A 16,645-nucleotide genomic window follows, 5' to 3' on the forward strand; every position below is an offset into this window, starting at 1 on the left:
CAGCGGGCAAGTCGAAGTTAGGGAGTTTAAGTGTAGTGTGTTTACGGGGTAGCCAGTGCTACGTAGCAACCTCGTGGAATCTGACTACTCCAAGAGGGACATCGGATGCCACCTTCCAGCCGCGAAGGTCCCTCCACATCCAGGACATCCATCGTCCTCCAAAGGAACGCCAGTTTCCTGCACCACCAGCGCGTATGCCCAGCCTACGGCCGGCCAGTCTTCCAGCTGGCTGTCGCCGTCACCATCGCCACGGGACCGAATCTCGAGAGCCGCTCAAGGCTTTATCCATGGCAGATCTCCACCCAGGACATTGCCCAGCGTGTGTTCGTCCGAACACAGCATCCGGACCACCATCTGTCATCTCTCCACATTAGTGAAACCACCATTGCGTTAGAATTAAGATATTAGTGATGAGTGACAATTACGAACTGCATTAGTTAAGGACCTAGTAAGTATTTTTCTTTCTCTCATGTTTGTAACTAGTTCTAAGATTATTATCATGTTCTAGTTAAATCAACATAGGTACATTAAACATTCAAGCTTTTAAAATTATCTTCCAATTTACTCGTTTTCAGAATAGATTTAAGTTTTTTCTATTTTCTTTTGGGCTTTAAATTCATTTAGTTTTAAAAGGATTATATTATCATGATGGGGATTAAAAATGGAAACACATAGCGAAATAACTTTCTACACCACATACCCAAAAAAAGGCACCAGGAAGACGCGATCTTCGAATTCATCTCATGTTCCCGCTTTCTCTCAGTTGGCGGAGAGACGGACAGCTTCCGTTTATTAATACGTGCGAACGCGGAACTTGATTTTCACAGCCTCCGAGATGATCAAATCTCATCTTTAATCTTTCTCTCATAGCCACTCCCTCAATAAACCATAACCTACCCCATAAAAACACACTATATTTTTATATCCTGATTTTACCCCCCGTGATAAACTTATAATATTTAGGCAAAACTAGAAATTATTTTCAGGATTCGTCGTCGTGGTGGTGAAGAGAGCCAACCTACATATTTCTAAAATTGAGTATTTTGCTCCATTTTATTCAAAAAATGTATTCTAAATAATAGTAAAGAGACGAAAGTTATTATTACAATACTGAATTTCACTTAAGTGTGAAAGGAACCTAGTTGATAATCCATATTAAAACTATCAAAAAATGACTAAAAGCGCAAAAATCTCGTTTTTCGAAAAATGTGTTTCCACAAAATCCCTCCTCAGTCCAACTTGGTCTCGACCACAGACTACAAGATTGGTCTCGACTACCACGACGACGACGACGAAATAGAAAATTCAAAGACAATAAATAAAAAACAAACGTCAGTGGAGTCAAATATCAACAAGTATTATATATTATCTTTTATCTATGAGTAATAAAAAATATTAAAATCTGTCACCTGTGAACAAATGTCAACTGTCAACGTCTGAATTGCACGTGAAGTTAAAAAGCGTGTCATTATTTTTATTTGAAAATTACTTGAAACTAATTCGGGAAATTGTTACACTTTATTTAAATCCGTGTTAATTTGTAACATTTTGGAAAATGTCGACAGAGTCGGATAAACCAAAAGTTTTCGAAACTTCCATTATGACGGCCGGCGTTGTAGGGATAGCGTTCGTTTTATTGAAATACAGGAAAAGTATTTTTAAGAATATTGTTAATTTTTTCCATTACAAAAATCCATTGAAGTCTCAGAAAATAGAAGTTATCGATTCAAAAGAGCAATGCCATGATGCGGTTAGGAAAATTCAACTGTGAGTCATATTTACACAATTTTTATTATACTTTCATTCTATTTCTTTACTTCTTACACTAAACTAATTTAATGATTATTAAGAATTATTTAATAATTATTAAAAATAATTACCCAAGTTGTTTGCTTCATTTAACGAAAGATATTGTTACGGGAATTATTTTTATGTACCCAGCAGTGTTTTGTGTACTTATTATGTTTGTAACTCTGTATAATATCTAATCTTGGGGCAAGTTTAGCCTGTGAGCACTCCAATACATGTCTACCTAATCTTTTATTATATTACAATATTTGAGTTTGTCCAAATGTTTGTAGACAAAAGACTGCATTTCACCCCCTCGGGAGTTATTAAGATTAACAAATTACAACAGGGATGGAGAATACCTTAGAAAAGGGAATATGGAAGTCTAGGCATTTACAAGGTTTATGACCTGTCATTGGCTGGTTTTAGTGGCCACTTTGCTCACTGTAACATTCACCATTTTGCCTATGTTTAAACATCCATCTTTCTTATGTATAGGTATTCTCCATCCCTGTTGTAATTTGTTAATCTTAATGTTTGGACAAACTCAAATATTGTAATAAAACCAACTGGTCCAAGAAGAAGTTTAAAAATGGGAAAATTGTTTTCAGGCGTTGCCTAGTATGTGAAATTATTCAGTCAGATGAATCTCTTCACAACAATAAAGGTTTCAGCTCTTTAACTTCACTAAAATCAACAAATGGAAGAAATGAAGAAATATGGTTGTTCAAACATAGGCAAAATGGTGAATGTTACACAGTGTGTAAAGTGGCCACTTAAACCAGCCAATGACAGGTCATAAGCCCTGTAAATGCCTGGACTTCCATATTCCCTTTTCTAAGGTATTCTCCATCCCTGTTGTAATTTTATTATATTATCTATTATTTTATTATCATGAAGTATTAAGTTTTCATTTTGGACTGCAATTATAAAAATACAAAATACTCACTATTACTATTTTCTCCGTGTGAGTAATTATGGCTTGACACGGGCACAGCCCAAAAATCACGAAGAAAAAAACATAGATAAATGTTAAAAAGTTAAAAAATCTTTTTTACTGTTAGTGATTATTAAGTGTCCTTATAAATATTTTCTTTTTCATTTTTTACTCAATTGTGTACCTACCTTAATAAATTCAACATATTGATTTAAATCATATACTAAAATTTTTCAGCATTTTGTTTGAACACTAGAATTCGGCCTGTAAACTAAAATTCCGATTTTTCAGTGTTTGTTGCAAAGAATCCCATATTCTTCTTATTACTTATTTTTACTTTCAATGATTTATTTTAATTTTTACTAGGCAGTGCAAGTGCAATTAAGAAACCGCCTGTGGTTGAGTTATCTATCGGTGACAATGAGGAAGTTCAGTGGTTTTTAAAAAAAATAAAAAAATTGTTAATAGACTATTAAACTAAGCAAAAAAATTTTTTTTTAATTTTTATATAACGTATTATCAGTGCTACGGTTTTTTAAAGTTTTGTATTTCTGAAATAACTCCGCATGTAACGTCAGTGGTTCATTTCTGCTTATTCTCATTCAGTCCCATTGGTCCAGAAACGACAAGCAGACTGGAAATCTTCCATAGCTCTCAGATCATAGGTTGATTCACATGAACCAGTGACGTCATTCAAATTAGTGCATTTTTATTATTTTTTCCATACATTTTCATGAAACTTTGCTATACAATTTAATGCTCTAATTTTTACTCCGCGCAAGAAAACATTTTTGTACTCAATTTCCCATATGGCTGAAGTTCCTCATTCCATCATCTGTTGAGGCATAAGTATCTAGCATTCGTCATCATCAGCCTTCCAAAGGTGAACATAGGCCTCCCCTTAGGTCTCCACATCTCCCTAACCTGAGCCAACCGCATCCAACACTTCCCGCAACCCGTCTTATGTCATCAGAAAACCTTGCCTAAGGCCTGCAGACACTTCTGTCTGCTCTGAGTCGCCATTTCAGGACCTTTTTAGTCCATGTAGAGTCTGTGGTTCTGGCTATAAGACCAGCCCGACTCCAATTCTGGTCGGCAAATTTGGAAAATTTAATCTTTGAAGTGGTTTTAATGCATTTAGAGTATTTTTTTCATTCAGTTCATCTGGTATTATGTTACCATTTCAAAATGAATAAATGCCTGTGCAGGGTGCCTCAAATGCCTAATTTTTCAAAAAAATGCCTGTTGTAGGTAAAAAGCATTAGATACATTATCATCATCATCATTCCCTTTCCGCACCTAATGGTGCATAGGGCACTGCAATCACAGCATATCTTGATCATTTTTTGTTACGTGAAAGTAAGGTGATCAGTCTTACGCTAAATACTCTAGTACATATACACCTTGTAGTGGATCTTTTGTTGAAATGAAATGATTGTGACTTACCACAGTTTCATTGCAAGGTTGCGTGAAGTTTGAATGAAAGATTCACTTACATTGTTTGGAGATTTAATAGATAATATAATGAATACAGTATATACAACGATGTGATTTAATTAAATTTAATCGGATTGTGGTCCTGTGACTATTGTCTCAGACTCACGGGCCAAAGGTCCGTGGTTCGAATTCCACTCTACCCTAACTCGATTCCATTTTCTAATAGTGAGTTATTTACAACTCGTTGAAAATGGCCCTCAAAATTAAATATTTGGGTAAATCAAAAGAACGCAAATATTTCTTTTTAAAAAAAAAAATACTACACTGAATGAAATTAACCATGACCCGAAATTTACATGATGTGGGTATTTGTAGGTTTTAGTAAGAGAGAGCAAAAGCAAAAACTGAACCAAAGCTGATCGAGGACACGCAGATTCTGGCTGGCTTCGATCGCGCCGTAGAGCAGTCGGCCTGTTTCCGGTGTCTGTTTGCAGTGTTGCCAGTGGTAGAAATGTAGCACAAGAGTGTGCCCATAACCTTTTCAAATAAATATTTCATGTCAACCATTTCGGGAATCGAACCCAAAACCGTTTGCGTGGTAAGCTTATGCGCTGACCACTACACCACAGGCCGACAAAGATTCATTATACTCCACCCCAACGACCTGAATAGGAGGACTGCACTATCCCCAAAGGCTACTTGAGAAGCTCAGTTTACTCAAAGCGCCAGGGCGTGATCATATACTAGGAACTTGTGCAAAATTTTCTAATGTTTCCATCAGAGCTATGCCGGCTGCACGCCTGTTTAGACCCTAAAATGCCTGTCAAACGCGGCAAACGCCTATCTCTAGGTGCACCGAGCATGACAGAAAAGGAACTTAAGCAGGTTTTTGCGTAAGTTTCTGCATTTATTTCTCATGGGATTTCAAACATTTTAATTTGAGATTTCAATGTAAATTATATTTACCAAACAATGCATGTAAACTTAACAATTATTTTTTTATTTTTTTATTTATTATTACATTATTTTTACAATATGCATAAGAGGTAAAACAGAGTATTTAAAAAAATTAAGAATAATTACAAAGTATTAAAAATGCAAATTAACAATGATAAAAGTAAAGAAAAATCCCACAAAGGCATGGCCTGTTCGTATACAAGAAATGTTTATGATTTTTTTTGCTCCTATAATAAATAGACAGGTAAAAATATTTTTTATAATAAAAGGAAGAGAAAAAAAAATATTATGTAAAAGATTAGGAGGTACTTTATTATTTTATAGTAATTAAAAAAGGAAATAAAAAATATTTAAAAAACCATAAAAATATTCCTTATTATTAAAAGGGAACAAAATATATCATAGAAAAAAGAGTTAATATCTTTAGTTTGAATCCAGTAGTGTGTGTTTTTTAAAAGAAGGAAAAATTTTAAATTTTGGGATTAACGAAATATTATCATTAAAAAATAATAAAAAATATGTATGTTCTATGCTAGCCTCGTTTTACAATATGGTATTTCTAGCGCACGATTCCTTCTTAGACTCGATCTATTTGAATTACTAGTAAATACATTTTGGTTCTAAAATATATAAATTTTAAACATTGAAAACAATATATTTGTCTTATTTCCAAAAGTTTAGCTTTTTGGAACGATTGGAAATAGGGAAAAGTGCGATTTCCATGGAGCATTATTTTTAAGATAAATTTTTGAACTGTTTCTAATCGTTTAATATGTTTGGTAATCATCAGCAATATTGCTTCTGTTGGAATGACGTGAAGCAATGTTTCTCATATCTGACCCTTAAACCTCCTTATTTTTATAGAGGGTGCTTGCATTACCGGGTGCTGGGGTTTGACTGTGAGTGGGTTACACAAGATGGCCACCGTCACCCTGTGGCACTGCTACAGTTGGCTTCTCACGATGGATTTTGCGCACTATTCAGACTTTGTAAAATTCGATGTATTCCACAAGAATTGAAGGTATGTACATTTAGTAAAAATCTTAACTACAACTGAATTTAATGCTGGCAACTTTTTGCTATGATTTTTTAAACAATAAGTTCTATTACCTATTTCAGTAATTAGGTTTTTGGTGAGTTTTTTCTAACAGCTATAAATTTATGTTACCAGTTGTACAAGTCTATTGAATATTATAATAACCAACACTGTTATGTTCTATTGTGCTGTTGTTCTGTTTTAGAACATTTTAGAAGATCTCACAATTTTAAAAGTCGGCGTAGCGCCAATCGAAGATGCTAAATATTTATTTCAAGACTACGATGTGAAGTTAAATGGTGCTGTGGACCTTAGGCACTTGGCCGTTGAAGCTTCAGAAAAACCGGAAGGGCTTTCTTCCCTTTCCAAAACACACCTCAACGTTCAGCTGGACAAGAACTGGAGAATTCGCTGCTCCAATTGGGAAGCAGAATCGCTGACCACTCAGCAACTTAACTACGCGGCCACAGACGCTCACGTGGGGGTTGAAATATTCAAAATATTATCTAATAAGATTCTAAATTTAAAACACGGTGTCGGTTGGTCATGGAAATGCATAGACGAAAAGTGGATGTGCATAGACGAATTGTGTCGCGATTACGTTAATTTGAAATTCAAACTAAAAAAGTTTGACAATGGAATAAAAAATAAATTTTTACCAATGACAAATGGAGGCACATTCGAAAATATTTTAAGCAGCCAGCAACAAGAAAGGTACCTTCCTAATTTATTACTAATATTTTAAGCACATATTAAAACCTTAGCTGGTAATAGTCCCTTTAAAGAGTTTGAAACGTCAATTTAATTTTTTAACAGTTAACATTCTGATGCTTTTTGTATGTATTTGTTTTAGTTTGGGACAGCCAAATTTTAAACAACCAAAAAGAAATTACCAGTCTTTGGCACGATCCCGCCCCCTGTATCAGAACTGCTATATGCAAAAACAAAATGGAGACATTCTATGCACGTGTGACATGAAGAAAGCCAAATGGTAATTAACTAATCTTTTTTTTTACAAATTTTTATTTTTTTTACTTATTTTTGAACAATCATATGTCGCCAAAACATCGTAACCGACAATTCTTCCTCTCAATTAACAAGGAATACACTTCGAGAGTCAAACTCTGTTTCTACTATTTATGTATTGATATCAATAAAATATATATTTGAAACAAAACTTGGTTCTCAAAGTATATTCCTTAATAATTAAGACAAACATATAATCTCGTAAAATATTTCTCCTCGGTTACGAAGTTTTGGCGATCATGGTTAAAATAAAAAAACACACACAAATTAGTTTTATTTTTTGAATATTGTTTTCCTGTCTTCACCTAGTGGTGCATAGGGCACTACAGTGGTCCTGAAATGTTTCAGCTCTCGGAATTATAATTGAACACCCCGTGGCAAGAACATGTTAACTAACATTTTTAAGTAATCTTGAGATATTTACAAATCCATTTCATGTAAAATAAATTCAACTTAATGTAGTTTAGCATACTAATCACAACAGTCTGCATACTAATCGCAATGTTCTTGTTATTTTCAAGTTCTGAATTTGTTTTCATAGGATAATAATTGTACATAAATTAGTTTAGAGTTTATCAATTAATTTTTATCAAAAATACTAGTTACTGAACAAAAGTCCGTTTCTGACAGAATTGATATACTATATATTACGCACTTGTAAAGTATCTATTATATTTCGTTAATAACTACCATCTAACAGTCAGCTATCGTTGACTTTCCTCATTTTTAATTCATTTGTATGTTTTGAAAGAAACTATGAAATGTGGACGTTGAATCAGGCAGAATTGCGAATGTTACTCAAATAACTTACGGCGATAGACAGATTTCTTCGGTAAATATTTTATTCAATTCTTTTTTGTCTCTCTTTTATTTCAGGTATGTTGATAAAGAGCTAGCATCCGTCGTCTGCGAAGACCCATTCACAATCAGGTTGAACTTCAAGCCCGCCGGCGAAGGGGTAGTCGATGTGGACAAATATTACCAGATGCCTCGGGCAAACCAATGTGTTGTATGTGGGAAGACGCACTCCTACCTGAGGAAAAATGTCGTACCCAGAGAGTACAGAAAACTTTTCCCCGGTTAGTTTATTTATTTAATTAAGTAACTATAACAGACCACTGGACATTCATACTGTAAACGATAAGCGGACTATAGTGAAAAAATGAATATCATTCAGTTTTGTGCAGGCTTGGAAATATTTGAGCAAAGGAAAGGAGCACGGGAATGGACCTACCATTAATGCGATGTTCTTCACTGGATGATGAAAGTTCACTTTGAATTATTTTAATGATTTATGATAACAACCACGACGCGCTATGATTTTAAGAATAATTTTTGCAATCTGTTGTAAAGTAAAAACTTTGTTTACAATGGTCCAAACCTAAATTTTCTATATTTGTCAATCTTCTGTCTTGTAAGGTCACTCTGTTTTTATTCCCTTGAGCAATTACGAAAGATATATATATATATCTACACATGCGAGAGAGGGGATTATAATATCCTGTATTCGAGGAAAAGTCCGGAAAAGTCAGGATTACATAGTCTTATATTATCGTCTATGTTAATATTGGTAATGAGTAACATGTTAAGGTGAGCCCTATTTTAAGATTCAAAATAAAATTTTAAAAAATTAAAACAAAAAAATCATGAAACAAAAAAAATAAAAATAATTAACGATTTGGTAGTGCCAAATGAGGTCTATTTTATTTTTCTCATTTTAAGACTGTCAATTAAAAAAGGCTAGTTCCAAATTATTATTACGTTATGTTTATGTGATTCTTAATTAAACATATTGTTAAGTTGTGATGAAGACACACACCTCTCACGACGTGCTGCTTCTGTGTACGGGATGCCACCAGCTCAGTAACTCGAGGGACCAGATGTTGAGGCAGCGTCTCGGGGATTTGTGCAATGCTCCGTGTGATGATAGAAATGGAACTAAATACATCAAGAATCACGAAACGCAGTAAGTAAACATGCATGATTGGAGCCAGTCATGAATATTAACAATTTCTTGTTCATTTTACTAAAGAAAAGCAAAGACAGAAAGAAACAATAAAATGTTAAAATAGGCTATGAAAAAAAAAAAATTTCGCTGACAGAGAAGAATTTCTGTAAACTCTTTATAATCATAATAAATAATAGTTGGCTGATTTATATAGCGCCATTTTTGAGAAAAATCACCTCAAGGGCGCTTTATAATTGTATATGCAAACTTACATTCTAACTAAGCTTAAGTTGCATATTATATTTTCTGATTTAAAATTGAGGGTATTATAAACTAAAGAAGTAAGATATTAATTAGTTGAGATCTGAACTGACTGGGACTGCCGATGATTCATAAGTTTAAAGGCAATTGGTTCCAGGCAGAGGGGCCGGCAACGGCAAAAGCACGATCTCCGAATCTAGTGTTTGGGCAGTGCCGGGTTTCGACAAGTTTTCCTCTGCCTGAATCAAATGCTGACCTAAGAGTAGATTTTCTTTGACATGTATTTTCCCTAATACAAAGTTCCGATAGGTATCTTGGAGCCATTTCATGAAGGGATTTGAATACTGTCCAGCAAAACTTGTATTTTATTCTCTCTGGGAAAATCTCAAAGATGTTGTGAGACGTGGAAATATTTTTTTACTCCCGTAATAAGCATCACCTGCTTCATTAAAAACAGAACGGGGTTTATCTATTTGAAGATTTAATTAATTAGGAAAAATATAACATATATTATTAGAATCATATATCATGAATATTATTAGAACATATCTTTGGTAGTAAAACTGGTTAAACCTGTAAAACAATACAGACAGATATTTGATCAGTAATCCGTCACCTTACAAACCAGGCAAGTGTCCAATTAGTGAAAATGGCAGATCAGTACATACATATGTTATTAATTATTTAACCCAATCTTGACTAAAATACATAACTAACATTTAAAAACATATTTATTAACTATTAAACAAAGCTTGGTCCTCGAGTCTATAAGTACGAAATGCTGAGAAGTTCCTGATTGGCCCACTTTAGTATATCCTTCCTGATCCCCAACAGTTAGCTAAATTTAATGTAAAAGAATTGCAGAAAAATCCACTTATTTGAAATATAAACCTTGTATATCATAAGCAAGGTAAATAATAAAGCAACCCCATTTAAAAAAAAATTAAAAAGCATGAGGTGTATTACTAAATTTGACATACGAACTACGACTTTGTGCTTTCAACTAGTAATATAAAGGTGGATTAAAACAGTTGCCAGAGAATCAAGTGGTGGATTGCTGAGAAAATATCAACAAATAAAGTTGTATATTTGTAGGATGGTCGCGTCAGCGGCGAAGGCCTTACTGGAAGCCACCAAGAAGCACGTGATACCGCCCGAGAGGAGGGAGCAACTGAAGAACGAGATCTTGCACTACTTTGAGGCCACAGAGCTAACTGAAGACCTGCTCCTGGGAGCCTACCGGCTGGACTGGGTACAGGAGAACCCGGACTACGAGTCCCACGGGAGACTGGTGGTGCAGCACTACTCCCGGCAGCCAGGCGGCCTGTTCCGGCTGGAGATGGAGTGGCGCCAGCACTTCCTGGACTCCATGAGGCCGATGTTCATGCCGGAGCTTTGGTCCGTCGACCACAACAGGTCAAGGTAAATACACAACACTAAGTATATTTATATCAAATGAAAACACAGATTTTTTAGTCCTATTTACAGATGCTCACTTCATCATACTCTAGGATTTTTTCCGTTGTTTTCAGTCAGATGATGTAGCGAGAGTGATGAAATTGGTTATTCATCTATCAACTCAGTAATTTATTAAGGCTGGAAAAAGTAAAGAAATCGTGTAATTTTGCCATTTTAAAACCCCGTGTTTTTCAAAATCGCACTTTAAAAAAAAAATTACATGAAATAAATTGAATTGTTTTCTAAGGTATTTATTTATAAACACCCAGAGGGCTCTTACAATATTTGGTAAAAAAGTACATAAAGTATTATAGCAATTGACATAAAATAGAATCATAATTATTTCAATAATATGTCAATAATTATTTTTAATAAAAAAGAAAAATGAAATAAAGTAAAGATGAATTGAAATTAAAGAAGGAGAATTGAGAGGATGGCCATTAAATGGAAAGGTTAGCTAATTTAATTGCAGCAGGAGTGGTGTGGAGCAAGTCCAACAGCTCAGCATGATTATTGGCTGTTCTGTGGATGCGTGCCAGGGGAGAATGGTGGGTGAAGTCCGAGAACTGCCTTGAGATGGTCACCCCACCAAAATCGTAGCATATTTGAACTCGGAATTATTATTGCAAGTCTGCGATTTACATTTTATGTTTATATCCATACAGTGTTATTTATTATATTATATTTATTTATTATGTACTAGAACATGATATTAAAATAATGTACATGAATGCCTCGATACGGATTATGCACAGTGATGTGTTCATATAGAAAAGAAAAAATATAAAGTTATATGTGAAATAGATAAATAAAATAAATAAAAAATTATACTCACACTAGAACATGTGTCGGAGTCTGGTGGTCCTTGTGGGTACACAAAAGTGCATCAGGGACAGTAATTTTGGGCAATCTATTATGGTGCATATCGCTTTGTGCATCAGTGAGGTCAGCAATTGTCCTTCTGGTGGAGAGCAATTTCTGATAAAAAATATACTTAAATGTTTTATAAACTGAAATTTCATTACTACTTTTCGACTGGAAGATTGCGCCTCTTGAAATGTAGACTAAACATAGGTACATTGGTACTCCTATAAAGACGAAGTATTTTTTTTATTTTATTTAAATCTTAAAGTAGGGCACACATATCATACATATTGTTATGTGTGTTCTAATAATAACATTGCAAATATATTTAATTTATAAATTGTTTATCACATATGTCTTGACCATTATTTTAAATTTTGATGTGTTTTTTTCTTCATAAATATTTTTTTCCATTCCGTAATACTTTTAAATTGCTTTAAATAAAATAAAATTGAATTTTGTGATTTTGCCTTTTTCCCAAATGGAAGTCTAATTTTGTTCTTTTCTCTAGTATTGTGATCGTGTTCATGCTGGTTCCGATCAATTTTTTTCCAAAATTCAGTTTTTTTATTAGAGTTTATAATTTTATGAACAAATATCATTGTATTGTAAAATATTCTTTGTTTATATGTTAATAATTTCATTTCATCTACCATCGACTTTACCCTCGTATATCTGTTTTTTTTCAAAATGATTCTAAAGGCTTTATTTTGTAATACAGTTAGTTTATCTATGTTTTCTTTGTTTGATAAAAATAAAATGCTACTACAGTAGTTAACGTGTGGTTCAATAATTGCTTTGTAAATAGTTTTGCAGGAGTCCTTATCAATAAATCTTCTGATCCATCCCAAAATTGATATTTTTTTTGCAATCTTATTTATTACCATCTTAGCGTTTTGGTGAAATGTAAGTTTTGAATCCAACATTACACCTAAATATTTAATTTCAGTGACTTCATTAAGTTTTTCATTTTCTATTACAATTGATGGTGTAATTTCTATTCTTTTGTTTCCTATATTCATATATTTAGTTTTGTTAACATTTAATTTTAATTTATTAATTTTTAGCCACAGTGATACACTATTAAGATCATGATTTAGTCTGTCCATAATTGTTTTATAATTTTCTCCCGATATATATATTAAGGCATCGTCTGCAAAGAGTCTTATTTTTGAATATTTTAATGTTTATATTTTATATTTAAGTATTGAATTAAAATTTATTATAATTATTTTAGATAATGGATTAAACCAAAATGTGATTCTAGCAAAATCTTACATTTTCATATTTGTGCATTTTAAATCACAAAAAATTAAGGTATTTTTCCTAAATTTTAAATGAAAGTCTTATATAAAGTTTATATTTGAAGCACTAACTTTGTGGTTATTCATTATAATAAAATAAATAAAACAACTTTGTTTTTAACCACAATTTTTTTTTTCCTCCACTGACCGGTTTCAAAGCAAACAAGCTTCTTCGTCATGATTAACTTAACTAATGAATTGATTCCTTTTTTTATTTTTATCGTGTTCACTAAATACTACACGTGGACCCAATAAATCAAATACTTGAGTCTTTAAAATATAGCTTGATTAAAACGACGTTGCCAAACTAATGTCAATAGTGACTGGTCACTGATCATGTACCGATAAAATCGATTTTATCAGTTTTTTCATGCAAACATGAAACTCCGTTTCCGAAAATTGATATAAAAAGGCAAAAACAATCCTATTATAGTGTGTTTAAGACAATTATTCACCAAAAAATTAGACATTTATACTTTTTTCACGAACAACATCAAATGAATTCTTTTTTTATTCGATCAATTTACATTGATCAATTTGTCCCATCTCTTAACGTTTTTACAAAATGATGTAACCTTGTAAAAACGTCGTTAATAATTAGGTTTATTTTAAATTTATAATTAGAAATCAAACACTGATTTGAGTCTACTGAACACTTTATTTTATTTTTACAAATATTACTAATAAGGCGAAACAATTGTCACAAAGTTTTTATGTTTATATTTGTAAAAATAAAATAAAGTATTCAGTAGACTCAAATCAGTGTTTGATTTCTAATTATTAGTTTAAATATGGAGTTCTACAAAATAAACACCAAATCAATCAATAGGTTTATTTTAGTTTTTTTTAGTTTTAAGCTGATTTTATATATTTATGTTGATTTATTAAAAAAATAAATTAACATGCCAGATACGATTGACTTTTCGTGTGTCAATATAAATCACTACTTAGACATTACTACAAAGTAATGTCGCCACTTTTGCTGACAACTGTCATTCTAATCAAACTATATTTTAAGGACTTTAATTCGTAAGTATTTAGTATTTATACATGACAATAGTTTGTATATCCGCCATTGATGTCGTCTTTTGTTTTAGATTGGAAATTCGTTTTAGCGAAGGGCGCCTTGCTGAAGACGTAAGGGTACTGTCGGGATTTGGCAGTGAAGATGATTTGTTAAAAAAAGAATCCGTCATAGAATAAATTTTTACACAAATATTGAATAATTGTACACCATTTTCTTATTGGCACTGCGTTGATACTCTAACATTTAAAATATACACGAAGGCAAGGTGATCAGTCTCTCACGCTTCGGAAAAAAATGTTTTAAAAACAAAATAATTCCTTAATATTGTGGTCCTGTGGCTAGTGTCGTGGACTCACGGATCAAAGGTCCGATGTTCGCACCCCAATCTATCACAACTCGATTTCCATTTTCGAATATTGAGTTATTTTCAACTCGTTGAAAATGGCCACCAAAGATTTCTTTCAAAAAAAATAATAACAATATGTTACTGCGAAATAAATAGTTTCAGATTTTAATATCAATTAAAAAAAATGAGAAAACAAATAAACTCTTGAGCCTTTTTCCCGTAGGGGTTGGTTGGATAGAACGCCGCACCACTCTGTTTTTAACAGAGTCTCGTTTCCTCTACATTCATACATCTTTCTGTGCACGCACACCTTATTTGGTCATGCCATGTCTTTTATTTATTTAACTTTTTGTACATTTAAATTTGTACATTGGCAGGTTAATTGCCAAATGGCAATTTCTTCCAACCAACCGATAAAATTAGTGTTATTATTTATATAGATTTTGCGTCAAAACATATGTGAGAAAAAACATCAAAACAATACGTACAAAAGTATAATAGAATTAGCAATATGCGTATATTGTCATTATTTATTTATTTATATTATAAATACGGCCTAAGCCAATTACAACAGTTCTACGAAGAAACATATGTACAAGAAACTGAACAAAAAGAACACAAAATTATGTAGCAAAGACAAACAAGGGCAATAAAATAATGGTATACAATATATTCATAAAAACGAAAGACTAATCAGAGAGTGCTAACATGGCTGTTGTAATTTACTAAAGATGTATATATATTTAAATATAGAAATATATCTAGGGAAAAAAGGCTAGTAAATAATAATGTGCCACTATAGCCTAAATTAAGTTATATATTTCTCAGAATTTTAAGCTGTGCCGTATGAGCGGGACGCATGGATTTAGGACATAAATTTTGGCAATGTTTTGAATATGTCCAAATGCTTGCAGACTGGCTGGATTTTCCCCCTAGGGAGTTGTTCATATTTAAATTTGTTGCAACAGAGAGGGAAAATATTTTTGAAAAGGGGATATGGGAGTCTAGGCATTTACAGGGCTTATGGCCTGTCATTGGCTGGTTTAAGTGCTCACTTTACACACTGTGTAACATTCACCAATCTGCCTATGTTTGAACATCCGCATTTCCTCAACTCTTCCATCTGTTGACTTTTGAGCTATATAAGTTATCCATAAAAATACAGTCCAACTTGGTTATTATGAGGAAGATCAGACTGACTGAATTAGCTTGTTATAAGCATTACTCGTTATACCAGAGACATGTTTTACTTTAATCCAATCGCCATTGCACATTGTCACTAAGTAAAACTGTCAAGGAAAATAATAATAATTGCTCACGATTACAAACATACCAGTTTCTAAATTTCCTCTTGTTAATAGACATGTGTAAAATTCAAGAGTTGGTTTTAATCACTCACTCGTAATGTTTAGTATGCATTGACATTGAAAAAACTGAAAAATATTGTAAAAATCCCCGAAACAAGGGTATCATTCATAAACTGTGATAATGTGGATGTTTTAACAAGGCAGAATGGTTAATGTTACACAGTATGTAAAGTGGCCACTTTAACCAGCCAATGACAGGTCATACGCCCTGTAAATGCCTAGACTCCCATATCCCCTTCTCAAAAATGTTTTCCCCCTCTGTTGTAACAAATTCAAATAAATTTTGGCGTTAACATCAAAATCCCTCTTAAAAGATGTTCAACAAATTTTAAGTCACATTTCTGGTTTATGGTTTATTCTTATTCTTAGAGGTGCGGGTCAGCGCTATGCGAGCTCCTGACGTCACTGCGACCTGTGAAAATCTATTGTGACGCGTCCCTGTGAATAGTTCCCGCCCTCCAAGCCCGGCTCTATTAAGATCCTGGCTGCTGTGTGGAAGGCGAGAGTTTTAATTTTGCTTAATCTCCCCCTCCAAGCCCAGATCCATAAAGTATCGAACTATTAGAGGTTTACATTAAAATCTTTTTTGGTATCATCATTCCCTTTCCGCACCTAATAGTCTATAGGGCGTTGCATTGACATAAACATCACAGTGAATCTTGATCATTTTTGTTACATGAAGGTAAGACGATCAGCTTATGTTTCAAGTGCGTTCGGGAACTATGAAATGTTCTAGTGTAAAAACACCTTTTTAAAAAAATAATTCATGTCAACCATGTCGGGAATTGAACCCGAGACCTCTTGTGCGGTATGCAAATGCGCCGACCTCTACACCACGAGCCGACAATATGTCCTTTTTCGGCCGGCAATATTATTATTATTATTCGTT

General features: G+C 33.3%; 1 protein-coding gene across 3 annotated transcripts; it reads left to right on the forward strand.

Annotated features, from left to right (window-relative positions):
* Window positions 1–1,353: 1,353 nt before the first annotated feature.
* Exd2 (Exonuclease 3'-5' domain-containing 2) lies at window positions 1,354–16,290 on the forward strand. Of its 3 annotated transcripts, XR_015822385.1 has the most exons (9): window positions 1,354–1,767; window positions 5,984–6,140; window positions 6,361–6,869; window positions 7,009–7,146; window positions 8,058–8,260; window positions 8,982–9,147; window positions 10,486–10,812; window positions 14,114–14,526; window positions 14,628–15,024. XR_015822385.1 is itself a non-coding variant. In XM_088226879.1 (8 exons), exons 1-8 carry the CDS (start codon window positions 1,556–1,558, stop codon window positions 14,217–14,219), a joined length of 1,818 nt encoding a protein of 605 aa, XP_088083005.1. In that variant the 5' UTR covers window positions 1,354–1,555; the 3' UTR covers window positions 14,220–15,024. The 3 variants fall into 3 exon arrangements, 2 of the variants coding, with proteins under 2 accessions (XP_088083005.1, XP_088083006.1); XM_088226879.1 differs by having other exon boundaries at window positions 14,114–15,024; XM_088226880.1 differs by lacking the exons at window positions 14,114–14,526; window positions 14,628–15,024 and adding an exon at window positions 16,126–16,290 and having other exon boundaries at window positions 1,363–1,767.
* The last annotated feature ends 355 nt before the right edge of the window (window positions 16,291–16,645 follow it).

The sequence above is a fragment of the Micrasema longulum genome, unplaced genomic scaffold (assembly GCF_059751315.1).
Source record: "Micrasema longulum isolate JH-2025_06_02 unplaced genomic scaffold, ASM5975131v1 h1tg000469l, whole genome shotgun sequence".
Lineage (NCBI taxonomy): Eukaryota > Metazoa > Arthropoda > Insecta > Trichoptera > Brachycentridae > Micrasema > Micrasema longulum.